The sequence below is a fragment of the Drosophila takahashii genome, chromosome 2R (assembly GCF_030179915.1).
Source record: "Drosophila takahashii strain IR98-3 E-12201 chromosome 2R, DtakHiC1v2, whole genome shotgun sequence".
NCBI classification, from domain to species: Eukaryota; Metazoa; Arthropoda; class Insecta; order Diptera; family Drosophilidae; genus Drosophila; species Drosophila takahashii.
The window spans coordinates 21,571,629-21,595,563 of record NC_091679.1 but is presented as its reverse complement, the minus strand read 5'-3'; the positions used below and the strand labels follow the sequence as shown (position 1 = coordinate 21,595,563).

Here is a 23,935-nt window from a genome sequence, read left to right as displayed (position 1 = left end):
GATCAAGAAGCATAGTTTTATGTATTATGCAGAAAGGGAGATGGCCCATGTGCCTGGCACTGCAACGGCCAATAAGTCGCTTTATGCCGCTTGTATCATTTTCGGGTCCAAAAAAATTATCATGCCTTATTGCTGAAAAATACCACAAATTCGACAATATTCCACCCCTCCCTCACCAGCAAGTTTTATTGGGATTTGAGGCGCAACGCGTTCATAATAGACAGGGTATTTCCTAAACTGTTGAATTACTGAATTGTTGAATTTTGATCAGCTGTTCCATACAAAGTCAACTTTCAGAAATTTCAGCAATTCAACAGCCTCGGGGCTGTTGAAAATTTTGTTGATTCGTTGAAAACCAGAGCTGTCACCTTTTTTATTAAAAGCCATGGCAACTCTGTAACATTTTAGTATCACCAGTACGCATTATTTATTTTTAAATCAACTTAGAAAGCATATTTGTGGTTCTTTTTACCTTGGTAACAATTTAAGACAGTAACTAGCAATAATAAATAAAATTTTTCAAGTTTTAAGTTCCGTAAAACTTTTCAACAATTAACAGCTGTTTAAAATTCAACTGGAACCATTTTGGGTCGTTCCCTTAATTGCTGATATTTTTAACATTTAGGGAATACCATGAGAGAAAGGGCCTGAACCGATGTAAATACTAGGCTGAAACGCATAAACTAGTTCCGTTCCTTCAGTTGTGGATTTTCGGTATTTTTGGATAAGTAAATAGCACGTTATTTTGCGACGCGGATGGTCACACTACTTTTCAACCACTTACCTCGAAAAAGTAGGCGTCGGTCAATTCAATCTTAGAGCGTCTGTCATTGTGCTAAGTTTGCGCAGCGAATAGTTAGAAGCTACTCGTTTTCATACTTCCATAAAAGGTAAGATTCCCACCCGTTTCTTTGTTCGTCTGTGGGTTCGAGAGTCCTTTGCTCCGCCCCGCCTTTTTTCCTGGTTTTACGGCGAGTGGAGTGGAGGCGGGTGCGTCTGCGTTTTTTTTTGCCTGTACTTGGCCACTTTTCATTTGCGGCAAAAACCGCTGTCCCATCTCCTCGATTCGAGTGTACATATCCGGCGTTCTTCCTTGCAGATCCTAATCAATCTAAACTAAAAGCAAAATGTGTGACGAAGAGGTTGCAGCTTTGGTGGTGGACAACGGATCTGGCATGTGCAAAGCCGGCTTTGCCGGTGATGACGCACCGCGGGCTGTCTTTCCCTCGATTGTGGGTCGTCCACGTCACCAGGGCGTAATGGTCGGAATGGGACAGAAGGACTCTTATGTGGGCGATGAGGCGCAGAGCAAGCGTGGTATCCTCACTCTCAAGTACCCCATCGAGCACGGCATCGTGACCAACTGGGACGACATGGAGAAGATCTGGCACCACACCTTCTACAACGAGCTGCGCGTCGCCCCAGAGGAGCACCCCGTCCTGCTGACTGAGGCTCCCCTGAACCCGAAGGCCAACCGCGAGAAGATGACCCAGATCATGTTCGAGACCTTCAACACCCCGGCCATGTATGTCGCCATCCAGGCCGTGCTCTCTCTGTACGCCTCCGGCCGTACCACTGGTATCGTTCTGGACTCCGGTGATGGTGTCTCCCACACCGTCCCCATCTACGAGGGCTATGCCCTGCCCCACGCCATCCTCCGTCTGGATCTGGCTGGTCGCGATCTGACCGACTACCTGATGAAGATCCTGACCGAGCGCGGCTACAGCTTCACTACCACCGCCGAGCGCGAAATCGTGCGCGACATCAAGGAGAAGCTCTGCTACGTGGCCCTGGACTTCGAGCAGGAGATGGCCACGGCCGCCTCCAGCTCTTCCCTGGAGAAGTCGTACGAGCTGCCCGACGGACAGGTTATCACCATCGGCAACGAGCGCTTCCGCTGCCCCGAGTCGCTCTTCCAGCCCTCATTCCTGGGCATGGAGGCCTGTGGCATCCACGAGACCACCTACAACTCGATCATGAAGTGCGATGTGGACATTCGCAAGGATCTGTACGCAAACACCGTACTGTCCGGCGGCACCACCATGTATCCGGGAATTGCTGACCGCATGCAGAAGGAGATCACAGCGCTGGCTCCGTCCACCATGAAGATTAAGATTGTTGCTCCGCCAGAGCGCAAGTACTCTGTCTGGATCGGCGGCTCCATCCTGGCCTCGCTGTCCACTTTCCAGCAGATGTGGATCTCGAAGCAAGAGTACGACGAGTCCGGCCCCTCCATTGTCCACCGCAAGTGCTTCTAAGCTGGAGCCGAGCTGGGTGTGGTCGTGCCACACAGAGCACACCCATTGCAGACGAAGGACGGGAGTCAGAAGTATTGGGCATGAGTACATTAATACCGGGAGCAGCCGCACAACACTCCCGCTCCCTTCAAAAGAATGCATTCCATCTACTTTTATACACAATTGTACACCTACGCATAAGCCACCCACATTGTGTTCTATTCGAAAATGAAGTTCACATGCACATTGGCGTTTATAAAATCAATTCATATTTGGCATTTCCATTACTTCCATGCATTCCTACATATGTATTAAAATAAAACATACCATACCACTAAAATACTTGTAACCGCTTTTTAATAATAAAGTGAGGAAAAGAACTGAAAACACCCTGGCTCGAATCACTTCTGCTAGCACTTGGCTAATACATGACTAAGCGGCGATCTGTGGCAGTGATATATCGATTGCTATGCGCTCATTCCACTGGCATGCGTTGGCGAGGGCGTCAGCTGCGATAAAGCTATTACTAATAAGGCAAGGTCTGCTCTCGATTTTGAGTCAGATGCGAGCCAACATCGGTTGGCAGGAAGTGGGTTGATAACAAACAATTGGTCAGCTCTGCCTGCGATTTCCGCCGAAACGGATATCTGTGCATGGGGTGTGATTCAGCTTGGACTCGCTCCGCTTATCGCACGACCCCGCCCAGACTTAGCGGTATTTTTACGTTGATTGATTGCAAGTGAAGCAAGTGAAACCCCAAAAACAGCTGCAGCAGCATTGCCTTATAAGGAAATAGTGGTTGAAAATCGCACGCGCACTCGCACTGGCCACTGCAAATCGAGGCGAAAACAAAGCCGCATTATTGACTCACTCACGAATGTTTGGAGTAGTTGTCGTTGTCATCAATTGGCATTGTTTGCCCGAGTTCGTTTACGGGCGGGGTCGTCGCCGCAACCCATCCCATTGTCACTTTGGTAGTGAGGCGCACAGAGTGACATTTTATGGGACTCTAACGAATCTACTGGTGATCTGGTCCGGAGAATCACATTGACCAAATTTAATCAACTATGGCCAGAAGTCGATTAGTGAGTAGAGCGACTACGCTGGCCGCCGATGTCCATATATGCATGTCATTGATCAAAGCAAATGATTTAAAAATAATTTGTTTACTTTATTTATATATCTTCAAATAGGGTAAGCATATTTTCTTAGTTTCTAGATTACTTGGATGGAAGCTCGCACCTCATGGCTACCGGCTTCGATTAATATACATATATTTGAAAGTTTAAATCAATCGACTATTAGCAATATAATTTCTTTACACGTGTAAGATATCCGTGCATTATTCACCTTTAGAATATTATTAATAAGTTGAGAGGTTCGATGAACTCGTTATGCTTTGATTAAAGTTGTGAGTGGCATTACGGCATCTATACTTGAAAACTTTGTGCATATCAGTACATATATAAGTCAAATTCATAGTCCACACAGTCATAGTATGTACAATGTACTACATAGACCACATAAAAACTCATACTAAGGCTAGCATATAATAATAAATCAGCCTTCGTTTAATGCATTCTTCTTATTAAAGTTCATTCGAATTGGTAAAAATACTTTTTCTGCCTCCCCTTCCGGTAGCTTAATTTTGATAATGAAGCCTACGGTGTACAAATAAATTCATTATTTTCTAACCTTTCACATACATACTCACCTAAGCAATGTATTACAAAGTTCGGCCATCCGAAGCTTGTGCACCATCTAAGCTTCCGTCTAAATTCAAAATCCTATATTTGGAATTATAAATACAAAATTACCAATGATAGACCATCATTTTGGCCTAAAACAAACTAAAATCTTTATAATTATTATTCTCAAAATCTTTTCCAATTTCCCATTTTGAACAGACAACGATCGGACTCGGCTATTGTTGTATGGTCAAGAATATATAAACGGTCAGAAATATATATTCACTGCACATCTCCTTCTAACCAAAACGTCTGCAAATACAAAGTTTTAACGGAAATATTTGACGTTTCTTGCCCTCAATCTTTCCAACGATCATCTTTCACTGCTTTTAAAACAGCTGACAAAAATTATAACACCCTCTACATTGGTACAACAAAAGGTAGAGGTTTCACTTCATAGAATTGGCTTGGATTTTATATTTATAAATTATGAAGAAATTTATTTTCTTGGTTCTAAATGTACATGTTTTCGTATATGTATATGTGTGTTTAATCATAAGCTGAATATTATTTAATGGTTACAAATTACAATTAAATTCTAAGAAAATTAATCATATGGATTTTAGCTGTTGCGCACGGCAAAGTAGCGTATAGCTAGCACTTGATGATTGGCGTTTATGTTGCTTTTTATTTTTTCTATTTGTGATAAAGCATATAATGTCGTTGATAATGTAGAGTGAGAGTTAGGGTAAGACACGTACGTAATGAATTAACTAAAAGCGAATCCTTCGTTGATATTTATATGCTGCAAATATTGTTCTCAGATTGGCCTACAAAATAAAGAATAATGAAGGGTCCTCGGCATACATCTGACTATACGGTTGTATATCTATTTATATATATGTGTTTTCAGTTATATATAAGTGTGTATGCGGGTATGTGTATGCTATATGCTTCATATGAATAATAATACATGTGATATTGATCGAAAAATACGACAGGAATGTCAGATGTATTAATTCGATCAAGTATCAATATGTTTGTCATAATAAACAACAGAAACGAATGTCCCAACGGAACGTCCTTTGAAATTGCATTCCACCTTAGCAACTATTTGTTAGCTTAAACGCTAATAACATGAATCGTATCATATGGAGTTACCTAGACAAGCACATCCAAGAGCACCAAACGAGGGCCATTGGGTGTGCAGCAGTAGAAAATCTATGCAAAACTCAAGTAAGTAACTTAGAAAGAATTGTCCGTTTTGGGATGCCCGGCGTTTATATGCAGCTGTCTTGCTTCTCGCCACGGCTGCTGGACGCGTCCGTGACTCCATGAAGCATTTATCAGTAGGCCTGCGCCTCCTTGTAGTCGCTTTGATCGGATGTGTAGAAGTCCTCCAGCTTCCACTGCAGCGTCTCAAACGTGGGTCTGCGCATTGGGTCCTTGTGCCAACACTCCAGCATAATCTCGTACAGGCGCGGCTCGCAATTCGGCGGTTGCGGCATACGGTAGCCGTGCTCCACTTGCGTAAGGACCTCGGCGTTGGTCATGCCTGATACGATGAAAAAATTGTATGATTAGATTCTTGCGAGTTTCGGAGCCGGTCGGGGTTGTGACTAACCTGGATATGGTATGCGTCCGTATGTGACCAATTCTGTGAGTAGAATACCGAAGCTCCAAACATCGGATTTGATTGAGAACTTGCTGTAGTTGGCAGCCTCGGGAGCCGTCCATTTAATGGGGAAGCGGGCGCCCACTCGGGCCTCGTACTCGTCCTCCTTGATGAGCCTGCACATTGAAGATTTAGGTTGTTATTGAAATTAAGAAGCATAACCCAAGGCCCACTTACCTGGCTAAGCCAAAGTCGGCAATCTTGACGATGTTGCCATCACCAACAAGCACGTTGCGCGCCGCCAAATCTCTGTGGATGTAATTTTGGGACTCCAGGTAGGCCATGCCAGCAGCTATTTGCGCCGCCATATCAATCAGAGTTTGCATTTTAAGGCTACGACCTTTGCCTGCAATGGCTAAAAGATATTAAAAACAAAAATAAGCAATTGTCATGACATGATAAGCGAGCGGTTGGTTGGTTGTTTCAAGTTGCGTGGCATGAAAAAGGTGTACACAGTGCTCTGTTAAATCTTGGTTAATGCAAGCAGCAACAATGTTGGGGTGAGACTCATCCCCGTACTCTTATCCGGGGCATACCTTGGAGATATTCCAGCAGGGAACCGTGCTTCATCAACTCGGTGATAATGTAAATGGGCTCCTCCACAGTGCATACCGCATACAGCTGTATGAGCTTGGTGTGGCGCAGTTTCTTCATGATCTGGGCCTCCGCTAAGAAGTCCTTGGGATCCATTGTGCCTAAAAGCAGAAGCAAACATAAGTGATCCGTTCTGAGCGCAGTTGGTCGGCTGCGGACTTACCAGATTTCAGAGTTTTTATGGCCACAGGTGTCGTGTTGTTCCATAGTCCCTCCCAGACGTCGCCGAACTGTCCAGAGCCCAGCTTCCGCACAAACTTTAGGGATGTTCTGTCGATCTCCCACTGATCGCGAGTGCGGTGCGAGAGTCCCTCCGTAACAGGCTTCTCGATCTGCGACAGAGAAATTAGTTAGTAAACGCCTTTGCTATTGCACATCTTTAGGCGCAGCAGTGTTCAGCTTGAATAAATGATCGTGCCAATTTAGTAATGAATTTGTAGCGCACATTTAGGCCTTATTTACAAGTTACTTTTTCAGTTCCATTAGCAAGGGCGGATGTGAGTAGATTACAGGGCTTTTATTCGGGGTTCAATGCCAAACAGTCAGAGTGCAAAAGATCAGTTTTAACTTCTAGATATCGCTGTTAGGTGCACAAAAACATTTTAGCCGAGCAACTCGGTCACAAGTCTCTGCTTCCCTTCACTGCGTTTTTACATTAATTTGACACGCGATGGTTTATGTTTATGGCCTTATTCAGCGCGAAATGGTGGTAAGGAATGTCATTTGCCAGGAATCGTCTCGACTGAAATTTTAACACTGACTGTATGGCTGTACACATGGGGACCACCTGCTTTTGGCAGTGAGTTGATTGAACATATGTGGAATATGATCGGTTAATTTAATTCTTTGTGAGGGTGTTGATTGGCGGTGACAGAATGGAATCTGGTTTTTGGTACTTTTGTGTTAATGGGAAAAACACACACGCACATCATAACGTCTTAGATAGAAATCCTACCTCAAAGACACCCGAAAAAGAATTTGTCTTTTGATTTTGATTATATTCAAGTTGGTTTGGTTATCGTTTTGTATTGTTATTATTTTACAGACATAATTTGGTGTTAATAAAAGAAATACAAGGAAAATATAAAACAGATTTAGTATACACGTGTTGGACATTTCGAAATGAACAAACCAAGGCATAACAATGTGATGCAATGCAAATGTTATCATCCCACGCATCCACACATTTGGCGGCAATTCGGATGTACAATGCGCGATTAAACCAAAGCAAACAATGGCTACAGCGGCCTCATTAGCTTGTGGGCTTACCTGGACACACGGCTTGCAGAGGTTGACGCAGAGGCCATCCGAGTCCTTGGAATAGTGTTCGACCAGCTCCTGAAGGGTTCTGTTTGAAAGAGTGCAAAGAGGTGTAAGTGCGGTTCCATACTTGGAGAACTTGGTGGGAACTTACCTGAAAGTCGTGCGCCTGGCAATGAAGAAGCCGCCCTCGTCCAATTGTCTGATGCGATAGTGCTTAACTGTATCGCCATCGCGCACTGCAAAAACCATTCGGACACAACCACATTAATACCCAGTAAATATAATGCACAATAATGCTAATTGAATGTCTAGGTGGGCACGCACCTGATAGCGAATAGTCGTTGTGACGGCTCTCGGAATCGCGAATTAAAAATGCACCGTGCTCGTTCTCCGGCAGTAGAAGTTTTTTCTCAGCCTCAATACGTTTGATTTTGCGGAAGTACCAGCTGCAATTAAAGCGAAAATCGGTGAGAAGGAAACTATTAGTATGGCAGGCAAGTAAGAAATGTGAAAAAAAATAAAATTATTTGTTTTTGTCGTAAATCGGGTAACTTTATTAAGGAAATCGGTCTATCGAGGCTACACCATTTTATGCCGCCAGTTCCTCCCGCTCTAAAATATGGATGCGGAGAAAGGGAGAGACTTAGAAGTCGCGTGGGAGGCCTAGAAACTCTCCATCTATGTAACTGGGCATTTATATGTCTTATCTGGTATGAACTGCTTATTTTAAACTGCCCAATTCATTTTCTCTTTGTGCCTCGCCTCCAGTGCTATAATTTAGTCATTATACAATTGGCTTTGGCCGCTATATGTGTTTTATTTTAATAACAATTTCATTTAAATTCTCAGCTGGAGGTTTCATGAGCAGTTAAATGTCACTTCCGAATAATAACTAAGCAATTAAGGAAATTCCAGGTGTTTGGAATGCGTTTACATTGCACTGTATGATATATGGCTAAAGGATGTGGAGTCGGAAGGAAATGAAACGGTGAAAAGAGCATCTTCAGATGCACTTGCTGCCAAGACCTGCAATCAGTTTGGCACGGTTTTACTACTATGTTGTTGCCGCAGGTGTCGAAGTGAATTGTCAAAACACGAACATTTCAATCCCATTTCATGCAGCATTAACATTGACCTTAATAAAGATAAGTAACTGGATGTGGTCTCGCTGTCTCACTCTCTCTCCCTCTCTCTTCGTCTATTTTTCTTTCTTTTCGCCGCAGCGAGGTGGTCAATTAAAAGATGTGTGTGACAGATCTCTTACATAACAGTCCGATTCACATTTTGAAGTTCGTGACGGACGCCAGATAACGGATGATGACAAAAGAGTGGCCAAATCTGCGCAACACACTAAGAGTCGAGAAATGATGAAGTCGTGATATGTGTATGCCTTTATATGGGTTAGCCGCTCCTCGAACAAACTTTGCACACTATATGGGGACAGGTAGAAACATGAATTTTCTTTTCAATGCGTATAAAAATATGAAATTTAGCCAAACCAAAAGCGACCGTCATTTCTGTATATCGAAATCAGATGCACTGTGACCATTATCCCATTGCTTGCAACTGCAGCCGAGTCGTAGAGCTTATACATAATTCTGATTTCGCAAGCCCAATCAGAGGTGTTATTAAAGGAACTACGACTCTAGCAGTTAAATAACTTGCAAGCCGGCCAACTTTAATTTAATGTCTGTTTGCCCAGAAGGCGGTAGAACGGCTATCCAACCGCCACCATCATCACATCATCGTCCGAAGCAGCAGCCAGTTCAAGTTGCAACAAAGTCATCCGGCAATTTGCCAGTCAACAGGATGATGCCTTGACTGAACATGCTCATGTGTGGAAGGCGTGTTTCCATACGGTTTGATTGATTGACGAGGCATAGACCGAAAGCAGGTTGAATCCTCGCCAGCACGTGTCTATTACGCCAATAAGCGTTTATTAGACGCCATTAAATGCGCTGCCAGGGGATCGGCCCAATCCTTGTACAGACTGGTGGCCATTGGAGCGTATTTATAGATACTCTCCTGGCCTGGTCGAGTTAGCCCGGTGTGCTCCGACCATTTATGTGCATGCATGACTTTCATAAATATGCAACACGATTTAATTACACACAAGACAAGTCGACGACGGTAATGGGCATCCTGTCGTAGCTGTTAGGAGCAGCTAATGCCGCTGGTGAGCCGTTCCAGCCGGATGAGGAGCGCAAAAAACATGATACCTCTCGATCCCCATGTGCCACAACGAATACTGTCTGCTCTTTTCAAGCATATGTAGCAAGCGAAAGTCTTATACTCAAACTGTCGATCTACTGTTTGTAATAACTGCGTTCCTTAAAGAGCAATTTAAACATTCAGTACAAATTTGTACATTCCTGTAGCCTAGAGAAGTTTCAAGTCGGTTCTAGAACCAGATTTTTTATATATAGACTGGCCACGACGAAACCAAAGACCAAACCAAACTAAGCTCAGCAGCCAAAGCCAAAATTAAGTGGAACCAAGCGCATGCGCAGCTTCCATAAGATAGAGTCTCCGACTTGCAGCCACTTGGAGCTATTTTTAAACACGGCATGCCCGTGTTATTCGATTTTGTCTAAAAATATGCGCAACAACATTCGAGGCACGGGGGAATTTCGTTTTTTCTCTATAATATTTCTACGCCCCAACATGGCTGTGGGCCTTTTTTTGGCCATGGAACGACGATGGCAATGTGCATGTACGATCTTAGTGGCAACAAGTTTGTCTAGTTTTAGGAGGTAACTTAATTGCACTCAGCCTGGACGCATGCACTTTTGAGTTAAAATTAGATTAACAATCCGCCAGTCCGTCTCTTAGGCCTCTGGCTCAAACCTCTTTGGGCCCGGTGCTAGCAAAATGGAGTTGGCCCATAGGCGAGCCCGTTGTGGACTGATTGACACTAGTTTGCCTCAGAGCCTTTGGCCGAGCCTCTCGGACCAATTTCCTCGTACCCGTTTCCATTCACTCTAGGCAATTGGGCCAGACGCTACAAACGTTGGCAGTTCGAATAGATTCCAACAACGGTTTGGCCCCGTCAACCGCTGTCAATCGTTTGTGGTCGCTCTCTATTCCCCATTCCGGAGGTGCCACTACTAAAACTCATTGAAGCAGGTCATGGCGGAGTCCACCGGCTTTGTTTGTGCAGTCTGTTAGCGGACACCTTCGAAACGGGTTGGTGCGGTTCGGTTTGGTTCTTAACACGTCACGAGTATGAGTAAGAGACGGTGTGAACTGCCCAGGTGATGATCTCCATCTTCGGCTTTAACAAGTGGCTGAAATTTGCATTTGCTAATTTGTTGTCCAAGCAGTTTCCCATGATCGGGCTAATCAATTTTAAAGTATTACCCATCGGATATTTCCAGTGAATTCCTGCATGCCAAAAATCCCCATCCCAGCTCTGTCCCGCCTTTTCTCTTCCAAGTGCTAGTTACGCTTGTACCTGATACGCAGACATGCAGCTCGGCTCCTGCACTGTCACTTTCTCTATAATTAGGTGTTGGCCACAGATACCCAACATCCGCTGAACGTCTCACGTATTTCTTTTCCCATATTTAATAAGAAGCACTTGATCAATTATTATAACGGCCTGTGGCGGATGGCTTGCGGTTTATTGTAATTATCAGATATCAGTAGATGCTTTTATAATTTTTTGTAATGCAAAATAAAACTTTATAAATTTGGGCTTTGTACTTGAACTTGCGAACTTGAGGGAAGAGAGCTTCTTTACATGCACTCTATAAACAAAGCCCTCATTTGAATCTGTCAAAACGCAAATATAGCTATAATATTAGGGATGCAAATCGAACACTTTGAAAAGGCATTTAAAGATGTAGAATTACCGTAACGTTGTTGGCGGGAAATGCCAGATCACGAATTGGATTAACCTGGAAAAACTACGGCTCTGAAAACGAGTATAGGCAAGCACCATTGCTATTAATCAACTATTAATCAACAATTGACCTATGCAAAGGTATTGGTACACCATGCATGTGCTCAGTACTCAAAACAGAAGCTGCTGATTGCATCTTCCTTGTTTAACAGCGATCAACAAGAGGGTTGACAAACAGATTGAGTAGCAATTTGCTTATTGGTCTCAATAATATGACTATAGGTTGATTCTTGCGGGGAACATGTTAGTTAGGTTGTAAAAAAGATTTTACGCTGCTGTCACGCATTTCTTCCCCTTTCATGACAACTGGGAGTGTGATTTAACAGAAGTACTCCACCATTGTGGAGTTGCCTAAATTGCCTAAAATTATATTCGTTTCCGGCAGTCGAGATTGCCAATTCAGCTACTATTATTGACCATCTCGGGCTTTGCAGACGGACTCGGCAATTGACAGTTGTGGACCACAACTGGCCGGCGGAGCATGTGTCTATTTTTAAAACCAAACCAAGCCAGGCCAATTCAAGTTAAAGCGATTGGAGCCACACATAATTATTGGATGGCGCCGGTTGCAGTGAATTTCCAATGCAATTTCATAGTTGGCGGCAGAGCCAATCGGGACATGATGATTAAATAAGCACACACCGCGGTGCATAAATGGATAGATCGAATAATAACAATGTGGCTGCTCAAATGCTTTTTTCTTGGCTGTGCAATGCGAGCTGCTGGACATGGGGCTCATTTAATTGAGCCGGACTGCGGACAGGACAGGATGCCTAAGACGGAGTGAGCAGCGTGCAACACACAGAAACACTGCTGCACAAATTCCAAATCGATGCAGACAACCAGCAGCTGGAAACGCAACCAGTTCGATGCATCTAAAAATAAATACGGCCAGGCATGGCTTGGTCTGGTTCGGCTGGGGCAATAGATATTGTTTTTATAGATAAATAATTTGTTAATGCTGGCTTGTGAGCGGGGTACCTTCCCTTCGCTAGAAAGCGCTAATACCACTACCGCCATTGCCATTTCTTTAAGCGATTCGATGGGGGACCAGAAAATTATCAAGTTCCGGATACGTATTCTGTTAACACTTTCCTAGCTCCTAATTGCTCAGACATGCGAGAGAACTTTTTGGCCGCTTCTCGAGTTCCGAGGGGAGGGGGTAAGTATATTGAATCCAATGTCGTTTAAAACATGAGGCAATTCAGTGTAATTTTCATTATCCACAGCCTGACACGATTTAAATGCTCGTTCGAGACTTTTCTATGAGTATCATGTGCAAAAGCAGAACGAATTGAAATACGGCACATTGGAACAACGATTGCTAGTTTGGGCAGGTCCAAAGCTGCGTTCCGCTTCGGGGAACTCTGAAAAAGTAATTGCCCAGGCTACCTTTTCGTATACTTAATATCAGCCTGCCGTCATCTGATGACATACGAACACATCATTAGCGATCACTTCTGCTTCTGCCAACGCATTTAATTCGAGGCCCGTGCTTACATAAGCCCAGGAGTGACTGACCACAGGAAGTGATAGACTGTAGATCGACGGAATAGAGACCACCTTAATAAAGTACACACTAATCAGAGATGAATACAAAGCTCCCAACCGCACCCAGTCCGTTTTCTGTTGCTCTGGATCGAATTCGGTCATAGTCTGCTATATCATTTAAGTGCGGTGTTTGGGCATGCTAGAAACGTTGTCACTGAAACGAAACTGCACTTAAACACGCCAATCGGCGGTTCCGCTGCACTTCTAATGGTTTTTTAATTTGTGGGAGCAAGACAATTTATAACTTGTAGCTCCGGCAGTGACAATGTCACTAAAATGACTGAGATTAGTACGAGTGGTGGGTGTTTACCCCAATGCTGGTTGCGCAACCCAAGATAGTCTGTTGAAGGTGCAGAATCTGCCATTATCCTTAAGTAGAAAATAAAGATACAGCCCAACTACAAAACTATTATTATATCCCAACAAAAAAACTTTCTATGGTCTCTCCTAGAAATTGGTATTGGGAAGAATCATTAACACCCCTCAAAATTACAAAAAAATTAATTTCCTAAAACGTAGAAATAAATATTGAATACATTTTTGTTATTCCACATATTCACTTATATATTTCGGAACTTAGCAACTGTTTCAAGCCATTAGATTTGATTGGCAATCTTTCCCTAACTAGACTGCTAATAAGTTGCAAGCAGTTTGCCAATGTCTGGTAATTGGAATTCGTTCTGGGGAAAATCAATCAACAACAATGGTGAGTAATGTCTGAGCTATTCGCAATAATAAGGCGTTAAGAAGGCAATCGTTTGAAAGCAAAGTCGTTGATATTATAGACAATCCAAAACAGAGGGCAGCCAATACACCGTTGAACAGATCACTTTATCCGAAACGGGAAGTTTGGATGAATTAGAACCGTGAGCTTGGGTGAAGAGGGAGTGTCTATAGCCAAATAGGCGAATATGACTGTCTGTTCCTCTCCCTAACCGTGTCTATTGGCCACTCGATTCGAGTGCTGTAACCACAAATGTCGTGTGTGCGGGTGCGAGCGAGAGAGACGTTCGAGCACGTCCCATCGTTAAGTTAACGTTATTAACCTGCTATATTCGGATGAACGTACAATTTTTGAGGGGGGGCTTTTACCGTTCATTTACTGGCCGAAGAAGAAGTTCATTAGGCGACGAAAGTCGTGACAGTTTTTGTTTTTTCATTAATTAAACGGCAACAAACATTGTTCAACACATTTTTGAATGTTTCCCCTCCTCCGCCCGGAATGGACAAGTGGGCGGTGGAGCTGGAAATCGATGATGGGCAAGGAGGGAGGTGCCGAACGTGCGTCTTGGGCTTTGCGTTTGGCCTCTGCGAGTGCTTCACTTAGCCCGATTTGGATTGGCCTGGGCAGCACGTGTAGTGGAGTTTGCTCAGACATTTTTTCTGTTCGCATTGATATGCAAATTCCCAACGCTGAACCAATTTGAAGCGTTTTGGCCTTGAAGTTGCGCTTGTTTCACGAATTGCTGTTGCAGTGGAAAATTTTGGCATAAGAAATGTGAATGAATGAACTGGCCGTAATTTTCAATTGATACTATTACGCATGGATATAAAATCAGTGTTTTCTAAGCTATTTGAGGGTTCAAAACTATCCAGAATTCTATTTTAATGAAGTTCAGTTTTCGATAGATCATCAAGTGGAAATATGGAAATGGAATGAAATAACTAACTGACTATGCTCTAATGCGGTTATTCCACTACATCGTTCGGATCATTCATTAGTACAATTATTTCTCAGCCCATACGATTTTACGTAGGTGCGAGCAAGATCCGATTTACAGTAGCTCTAATAAATGAGCAAAATTGTACTTTTTAGATTCAATTTTGCTCATACAAAAAAAAATAAAATGGTGGCCTTCGGTTTTTAAAATTTTGCTCATTAATTGCTCATTGCAGCTGACATATATCTGTCTTGCTCGCACCTACGTAAAATCGTATAGGCTGAGAAAAAATTGTTCTAATGAATGAGCCGACCAATGTAGTGGAATAACCGCATTACCAGAAATTATTTACTAGAATACGAGAATAGCTTTCGATGGGGGAGCAGGGCAGGTGAATGAGGGACGTGCGGCTGTAGTTGGAGGCTAAACTTACGATTTTTCATTTAAAAATTCACCGCGCGTAAATTCTGAAAGTCGACGCGATTTGCCTTTCTTGGCCATCGTCGACGACGTTTTTCCGAAGGACTTTGTAGTGGCGGCGCTCCGGTCGATTGGACTTGAGTTCGTACACGTTTGAGAGCAGGGAGCGAAGCAGGCGGTGGGCAGCGAGCGGGACTTCTCGTTGGCGGTCAGCGAAAGTTCTTCGCCAGTGTGTTGGCAGGTACACTTCAGGGGTGTTTGGTTGGACCAGCGCCGCAGTGGCTGCCGGCTGGGGAGCGCCGATGCCATTTGGAGGCAGTTGTCCAGCGAGTGCTTCTTGGCCAGGGGCATTTGCTGGCGCTGCTGGAGGCAGCGGTGCTGCTTAAGACTGCGACGGGGACGCGGGGGAGAGGGCGAGGGCGCGGGTGAAATAGCGACCGACAAGGAGATGGCATCCAGCGAGCTGGACTTGGTCAACGCGGTGCGAGCACATGGCTCTGCATCGCTTCCACTCTCCGCCTCTGGGTCCTGGGCACGCTCCTTCTCAAGCCTTCGCTGCTGGGCGATGATGCGGGTGTACACCTCCTCAGAGTCCAGTGGCAGCAACAGGTTGGTCACCCCGATCCGCCTCTTGGCCTCGGCGCGCTTCTGCTTGGCCTCCTCCTTACCAGCCGCATCCTGCTGATCGTCGCCAGCGTTTCGACTGTAACTCAGGATGTGGGAAAGACGGCGCATTTTGTGTGGCTTGCTGGGCTTCGCAGCACACCGATCCGGGACAGATGACTCCAGCTGCTCTGTCGGGGGCGTCTGGACTGGCTCCTCCACCTGACTAACCACGAAGCGCGTTGGTTTAGCCAATGGGGGCTTGGGATCTAGCTTCCTACTGACATGACTTGCATCTAGTTTCTCGCCCTGCAGAATGTCGTAGATCGTTCCGTATTTGTGGGGACTGATCGTGGACACTGTAGCCGGGGATTCCAGGGTGCGTTGCTGACGCAGCTTTTCGCGCTCCCTCTTCTGGACGATGTCGTAGATATCCCCCGAGGATCGCCCGCCCTCCAGAATCGAGCTGAGGCTCTTGCGCTGCCAGCGGTCGCCACACTGCGAGGACTTGCGGTGCAGGATCTCGTAGATGGTGCCGTAGGTCATGTACTTATCGTACTTCTGGTAGATATCGTTCTTGCGCTGGATTATATCATAGATGGTGCCGTACACCAGCTTGTCGTAGATCTTGAAGTTGCGCCTGTAGTGGGACTGGGACCCGGAGCTGTCACCGCCGTTGCTCCTGTTGGGCGGCAGCTTGCTGTAGACCGCCAGCTGCTTCTCGTGCGTCGGCACATTCATATCCCGGGAGCAGTTCTCCTTGTCAGTCTTTTGTTCTTTGGTCGAGTGCCGGCGCGGCAGAAAGTAGCTGGCGAAGCTTTTACGTTGTCGCGAGTTCTGGCGCTTTAATGGCGACGTTGCTGCTGCCGTTGCGGTCGTGGACTCGACCACAACCGACGGGGCGAGTGGTGGGGCGTCCGGGCATTCCAGTGGCTCAATTTCGTTAACCAGACGCTTGAATTCCTCGTACGAAGTGCGACGCTTGTGGGCCTTGGCTCGCTCCTTGGCAGCAAATTTATGATCGAGAATCTGCGATAGAAAATCCGAATTCTTTCTCATCGCCTCTGTGGTGGTGCTGCTGACTAAAGGTCTTGCTGCTGCGGCTGTTGTTGCTGCTAGATCGCCTTCGGCGGCAGCGCCTTTTTCACCATCGCAGTCACCGTCGCCGGTATCCATTTCATCGGCACTGGCGGCAAACTCGTTTGCGCAATCCGGTTTGCCTCTCACACCCTGGATGCCTGGGGTTTCTTGTTCTGAAATGGAAGAAAGTGGGATCACAGTGTTGCTGGCTGTTGTTGCGTCATCTGCTGCTGCTGCTGCTGCTGCCACCGGCGGTGGCATGGACGCCGGAATGTTTGCTTCCGCAGCGAGTTCAACAAACATCGCTTTGAACTCCTCATATGATTTTCGGCGGTTCCGCGACTGCGTGAGGCACTCCTTGTAGTTGCGTCGCTCGATTTTATCGCCGCTTGGCGACGCTGTTGCTGCCTCGCCTGAAGACGCTGCTGCAACCGCCGCTGCTGCTGCCATGGCATCCAATTTGATCTGCATTTCCATGAAACCAGAGTCCATGGAGCTAAGGGTGCTGGTGGAATCAAAGCTGGTCTTGCGGCTCGAGTTGTTGCTTCCGGGGGAGCTGGGCTTGGGCGGAGTGGCTGGCGGGGTCTCCAACAGGGCCAATAGAGTGTCCTCCCCATTGGGGGCGCACAGCAGGTCCAGAGCAGTTCCAGCCTGCTGGCCTACAGCCCCCACCTCAACTCCCACCTGAGCCTGGTCGTCGTCAAAGCTGATCAGGTCGCGCCCCTCTGCCGGGTGTTGCGAAGGCTCCTCGGGCACTACGGCCAGCATTGTTGTCGCAGATACCTCCTCAGTCTTGTCACCGCTCGCGATGTCGCGATTTTTGTTTACCACAGCGTAGTGGGGCACCAAAGTTGCAGTCGGATTCGACAGTGCCAATGTTTCTGTCAGCGATGTGGATCGTGCCGCTGTCGGTAACAGACTAAACGCTTCACTGCCGACGATCGCTCTAATCGCTGGGCCGGGCTTGGAATTCGTATTCGAGCTCGGACTCGGAATCGCTGAATCGCGGCCTCCCACAAGGCAAGCTACCGGCCCGGGTATTGCCATTGCTCCTGTAGTTGCTGTCATTGCTGTAGTTGCTGGCATGTAAGTGCTGCGATTATGAAAGATCTTAACACTGTGCATGGGTAATTTGTGATGACGATGGGTGCGATTTCGCGCGATGCCCATGGAGACAGTGCCATGCTGCCTGTGACGCTGCTGTCTGCGGGCGTACTTGCTGGCAATGCTGCTGACGGGATCCACTTGCAGCTGCCACGTAGAGGGGTCGTTGACCGGCTCGTAGTCGTTGCTTCTGCCACTGCCACTTCCACCGCTACAGGTCCTCAAGTAACGCTGCAAGCGTCGCCCGGCGCAGGATAGTCCGGTCCGTTGCTCGTTCATGCACTTGGCACAGCATAGGAACTCATACAGAACCTCTCCCGTCGCACCGCCCTCGGCCACTTCTGCACTGGCTTCCGCATCCGGATTGGCTTCGGGCGTGGGCGAATACTTGGGCTCCAGCAGAAACTCCAGCTGGGCGGCAGCAGCGGCAATCGCCTCTCCGGACGCTCCTACGCCTCCGGGCAATGTTCCCGCTCCCTGTCGGGAGCTCTCCGCCTTGCTCACGGGCATCAGAATGTACGTGTTCTTGGAAGTTTTCGGCTGAGCCAGCGGACCAAGCTCACCGGGGCCAATCGAGCTTCTCGACTCCTGTTCCACGATTGAGCTCTCTATACTGAGACCACTGTCCAGCAGGGTGAAGGTGCCGTCCGAGGGCAGGATGAGTCGGCCCTCGGCGGCGGCGTTTACCAGCTCACGGAGGGCGTGAACCTGCTTCTCGGTTACATTCCCCTGCAGCTGGATGCCGTGCAGGGCGAAGGCTGTGGGCTTGTTGTTCACCGAATTGGGATCGGTGCACCAAACCACGGGCATGGCCGTCATGATGGCTTCCTCGTTTTGGTAAGTGGATTTAGCAGCTGTGAGGAGAGAAAACGTTTCAGTACTGGAAAGTTGGGAAAGATTTGGTCGCCTTCTTGCGAATTTCTCTACTGTTTCTATGCTCCGCTGATTGCTAGGTCTGAAATATCACTGACGGAAATTTAATGTCGGCTGTTGTTTACTTCTTATCCACAGCAATAAATAGTGCATGGCCACAAAATGTAAATAAAATACGATGGCGATTTAAACTCATAAGTTTTATTCTGTTCTGCTAAGGGAAGCCTTGAATATTATTTTTAGATGTTCGCCAATCATGCAATCCTCCTAAATTCCATATAAACACTATGCGGCGTGTGCATGGAACATATTAGCCGTTCGAAATGTTTTATGCGATTTGAATGTGATGGAATGAGTTGGAGGAAAGCAAATCACTCGAAATTCATGGAACGTTTTTATAGAATCACGCAAGAACTGAACGTGTGAAAGATACCCAAAGTCGACAATTTTAGGCAACATTGTCGTCTTCTTTGAGGTTTCCAGTCTAATGGTCCTTAAACGTTTATAATTGAAATGTATACTATCGAGAGGTAGATGTATATATATATTGTGGAAACAAGAGGCAGGTGCTAGTTATCACTTCAGTAAACAAGTTTTTGGAACCGTATGATTCAGACAGAAAACATAACGGTGGATGGAAAATTTGCTGGCTAATTTATTGTGGGCAGTATGCGTTGGAATTGATTGCCCGCAATTATGTCAAGCGTTAGCCTAATCAATGACCCCTGCCAGATCAGCAGAAAAATCTTGAAATGTAGTTTTACGAACGCAGAAGTTGAAGGTGTCTTTCAGCTGACCATTGAACTTCTCATATATGTTCACCACGTAATCAAGATTATATATCTGTCTTGAGATGGAATCTCATCTCAAGGCAGCGGCTCTTAACAAAGAGTTACGCTCGGCAGCAAGGCAACATTTCACTGCCGAGTCTACACAGAAGGCTCTTGAGACAGATTGGCAGGCAGCGAAAAGAACGCACAGGAAGCATTCAGCTGAACATCCTGAAGACGAAAACACTTTTGATCTCGCCCTCTAAAACAATGTAGTTAGGCTTGCCCTGAATTGTAGATCGTCGCAATACTGTCAGCATCAACAAATGTCAATGTCAACAGAATACAGCAAAACAAACCAAGAAAAAAGCGCTCTCGACTGAATCGACTTAAAGATACCCGCTGACAACTAAAAAAAACAAGAAAGGGAGCTAGCTTCGGCCAGCCGAAGTTTATATACCCTTGCAGATATTTGCACTTAATTTGAAAAATAGTCTCTAACAAAAATGTTTAATTGAGACCTACTTAAGTATACTTTACAAAAAAAATGTTGTCTACACTTGTACTATATTTAAGTCGTTCGATTTTCGTTTAATTTAATTGAAAATTCTAAAATATTAAAAAAAGTTATATGTCAAGATATACCCTGCGAGGGTATAAAAACCCGAAAAGAAGTTCAATTTGGCAAGCACCTTTGGCGTGCACCTAAAACCTTATCATATTACAGAAACTGTATAGGACGTATAATAATTTGTTTAACAAATGTTGTATACCCTTGCATAGAGTATAATGATTTCAGTCAGAACTCCTTTACCTAAACCCCACATTTTAGTGTTCAAATAGACAGACAGTCCATCTGGCATGGATAGATCGATCAGGCTAGTGACGAATTACACTAGTTTATAGAAAAATATTTTGAAAATACACCAAGACATTGAATATATTGTGAGCTACTGGTCGGCAAACTTTTAAACCATTTATGACTGTAAGACGTCTGTTAATATCGTAAAAACTCGAACAAAAAATTTCACATTTCTTAAGTTTGACCATTTGTAGCTAACAATATACTCAATATAAACTGTTCTACCAGGAACTACCATCATCCTTCATGGTGTATTTTGATTGTATTTTTGATATGCTCGAGGTAAAAGAACTGATTCCATACAAAAACGTTTTCTAAAAGTTGTTTTTGTTCATTACTGTAATTTGTTATCGTTTATTATTTGGGTGCCAAATTTTGTACTCTTGGTCAAACATTTTAACCTTGCCCAGGAAAAGTTGATGGCTGTTTGTCAGTTTCTTAATTTATTGCCGGGTTAAAAAAAATTTAGTCTGAAGGACACCGAATAAATATAGTGAATTCCTAGTACTTTACTTCCCATACCCTTGCAGAGGATATTATTATTTTGGTCAAAAGTTTGTAACGCAGTGAAGGAGAAGTTACCGACCCCATAAAGTATATATATTCTTTAACAGGATCAATAGGGTAGTCAATATAGCCATGTCTGTCTTTCCGTCTGTTTCAATACCGTTGGTTTAAACTGAGCTCATAAGCTAGTGACTTGAAACTTTCACAGTCGCCTTAAAACATATGTATGCAGATCAACTTTGAAAAAATAGGAATAATCGGATATAGCTTTCAAAAAATTAAGATATTTTGCAAACAAAAGGGTGAACAATTTTAAAATTTTATTTGTTTTAATATAATATTTTTTTGTTTATTAATTCATGTTGCTATTCTAGTCAAATTTTCATTCGTGAAATCTACAAGGGTATTAAAACATCGGCTGGCTTCCGTCCTCGTTAAAAATAGAATGAGTCAGTGTACGAACAACTTTTCAGTCTATATAATTTCTGTTATTAGTTTCAATTTATAATACAAAAAATGTATTTGTCTCTTATATATCACACCTTTCAAGATAAAACAAGAGGGAACGTTATAGTCGGATGCCCCGACTATCAGATACCCGTTACTCAGGTAAAGGGAGTGCGAGGGAGATGGAGATAGAGATAGAAAACGTTGATCACGCATAACTTTTTAACGAATGGTCCGATTTGAAAAATTTCTTCTACATTTCGATAGGTATTGATAAACACAATAAAACTGCATTTTTACTTTTCCAAAATATTAAAATTTTTAAAATCGTATATAAGCGATGGTGGGCGTTAGAGGGGGCGTGGCACCATTTTGAAACAAACTTGCGCTGCGTAGGAATTCCTAGAATCTGCATGCAAAATGCCAATCTTCTAGCTTCTATAGTTTCCGAGATCTCAGCGTTCATACGGACAGACGGACAGACAGACAGACAGACAGACGGACAGACGGACAGACGGACATGGCTAGATCGACTCGGCTAGTGATCCTGATCAAGAATATATATACTTTATGGGGTCGGAAACGCTTCCTTCTACCTGTTACATACTTTTGCACGAATACAATATACCCTTTTACTCTACGAGTAACGGGTATAACAAGAGAGAACGCTATAGTCGGGTGCCCCGACTACTCAGCTAAAGGGAGTGCGAAGGAGATGGAGATAAAAACTTTGATCCGCCGTAACTTTTTAACGAATGGTCCGATTTAAAAAACGCAATAAAACTGCATTTTTACTTATCCGAAATTTTGAAATTTTTAAAATCGTATATAAGAGATTGTGGGCGTTAGAGGGAGCGTGGCACCCTTTTGAAACAAACTTGCGCTGCGTAGGAACTCCTAGAATCTGCATGCAAAATGTCAATCCTCTAGCTTTTATAGTTTCCGAGATCTCAGCGTTCATACGGACGGACAGACAGACAGGCAGACGGACAGATGGACAGATGGACAGATGGACAGACGGACATGGCTATATCGACTCGGCTAGTGACCCTGATCAAGAATATATATACTTTATACGGTCGGAAACGCTTCCTTCTCCCTAATACATACTTTTGCACGAATACAATATACCCTTTTACTCTACGAGTAACTGGTATAATAAACTTAACTTTCAGGTAAGGCATTTATTTGATATCAACAAGAGTTAAATAATATTAAGTTAAAACAGCTGCTTCAATGATTAACACCAACAATAACCATAATAACAACGTCGTCGTACAAAACCAGTTGAACCCGTCTTGGTTTCTCTCAGATTCTCTGAAGGAGATTTAAAGCTCCTCTGGAAATAATAATGTGTTCCTTTCAGCTGTTTTTTTGTCACGCGCCAGATGTTAAGAACTAGTCTTTAAATGCGTTACACATCTAAATTTAAAATTGTTCACTGCATCAGCTGTTAGTTAGCATAATGTGATCGTTGCACTAGTAGTCTAGCCATTAATTAAAGAGCATCGGGTACTAAAAGTGCAATACCGCATTTTAATTGCCATTCTTTGCTGTCACAGCTATTTTGGGCAAATGGAAAATACCTTTTTATTTTTACATATCTGGGAGTAGAAACTAATCCCTAATCAGAAGTTCGATTCACACTGGAGCCCACTGACTGACCTATGCTAACCGCTTCGAAACATGGTCATTACAAAATAGCGCTCGATTTGTTTTCTTTTGTTTGTGTGGGAGTTGGTTTTTTCGATGGCAGCGCGTGCCAAGAAAACTGAACAAGACCAACATAATAACGGCCATAATGAGCTGCAGAGCGAGTGGAATCGAGTGCGATTGGTGTTGGTTTGTTGTTGCTGGAAAGGTAACAATTGCACTCAAAAGTACTACGACCCAATTTGAACCGGTTTAGATTTGTTTTTTGTTGTTGCTGTATTTTAGCTTGTTGTTGTTTCTTTCTAGTCTGCTAGACCACAAACAGCAAACCTCGAAAATAAAACAGAAACTCTTTAGTTGTTGCCAACGGTATGTTTGATTTGTTGCTAAGACGGCTCCAAGAATTACAAGGCAACGGAACTCTCAAACTAATATATACTTTAAGTGAACTAGGGGTTGCGAGAAAGGGGAATGTTGATTGATGCCGAATATTTCAAAGCTTTGGCCAGTACTTTCTCTGGAAATCCAAAATTAAAAAAATTAAATCCCAAAACCAACCACTGACCAGCACAAAACCAAGCCCAAAGCCCGCCAACAAATCAGTTGGTTGTCCGCGTGCTACTGCCCATTTAAGTGCAAATGAATAGTAAGCTTTTTGGGCACCAAAAACATAGCCGACCAGCCTGCAAAAAAGCTGATGGCAAAAAATGAGTTTGGCTTTGATTTTGTGCCAACGATTTAGGTCATTGCACAATGGTAACGAGACCACTGACTAAATTAAGTAGCATCCATTTCACTCCTCTTTTAAATCCAAATCGCTTCCATTCTACAAATCAATCCTAAATCCGAAATCGGATTTAATAATATTGATATGCAACAACAATTTCAAAATAAATATATTAAAGCCAATTCATGTTGTGTTCATGTGGGGATCCAGGGCAAAGGAAATGTAGAAGTTCCTGCCCCCCCTCCCTCCAAGATTTTTTTTAATTAAAAAAAAAAATATTTTTATATTATGTTTTTTAAATATAATCTGCCAACTA

At 44.3% G+C, this 23,935-nt stretch overlaps 2 protein-coding genes across 4 annotated transcripts in view; one reads left to right on the top strand and one right to left on the bottom strand.

The window, feature by feature from the left end:
• Nucleotides 1-733: 733 nt before the first annotated feature.
• On the top strand, nucleotides 734-2,624 carry Act42A (Actin 42A). The gene is made up of 2 exons (XM_017145053.3): nucleotides 734-890; nucleotides 1,100-2,624. Exon 2 carries the CDS (start codon nucleotides 1,128-1,130, stop codon nucleotides 2,256-2,258), a length of 1,131 nt encoding a protein of 376 aa, XP_017000542.1. The 5' UTR covers nucleotides 734-890; nucleotides 1,100-1,127; the 3' UTR covers nucleotides 2,259-2,624.
• Nucleotides 2,625-4,397: 1,773 nt separating this feature from the next.
• The window catches only part of Src42A (Tyrosine-protein kinase Src42A), a 48,368-nt gene continuing 28,830 nt past the window's right edge, over nucleotides 4,398-23,935 (bottom strand). The window contains exons 2-10 of one of the 3 annotated variants that reach the window (XM_017145070.3): nucleotides 15,007-18,634; nucleotides 7,782-7,903; nucleotides 7,609-7,693; nucleotides 7,464-7,542; nucleotides 6,358-6,526; nucleotides 6,137-6,295; nucleotides 5,778-5,946; nucleotides 5,550-5,716; nucleotides 4,398-5,480 (exon numbers count right to left, since the gene is read on the bottom strand). In XM_017145070.3, coding sequence (XP_017000559.2) covers nucleotides 5,272-5,480; nucleotides 5,550-5,716; nucleotides 5,778-5,946; nucleotides 6,137-6,295; nucleotides 6,358-6,526; nucleotides 7,464-7,542; nucleotides 7,609-7,693; nucleotides 7,782-7,903; nucleotides 15,007-18,599 — 4,752 coding nt within the window. In that variant the 5' untranslated portion in view covers nucleotides 18,600-18,634 and the 3' untranslated portion in view covers nucleotides 4,398-5,271. Of the gene's footprint in view, nucleotides 5,481-5,549; nucleotides 5,717-5,777; nucleotides 5,956-6,136; nucleotides 6,296-6,357; nucleotides 6,527-7,463; nucleotides 7,543-7,608; nucleotides 7,694-7,781; nucleotides 7,904-15,006; nucleotides 18,635-23,935 lie in introns of all 3 variants that reach the window. The other 2 variants (XM_017145063.3, XM_044392855.2) reach the window with 2 other exon arrangements.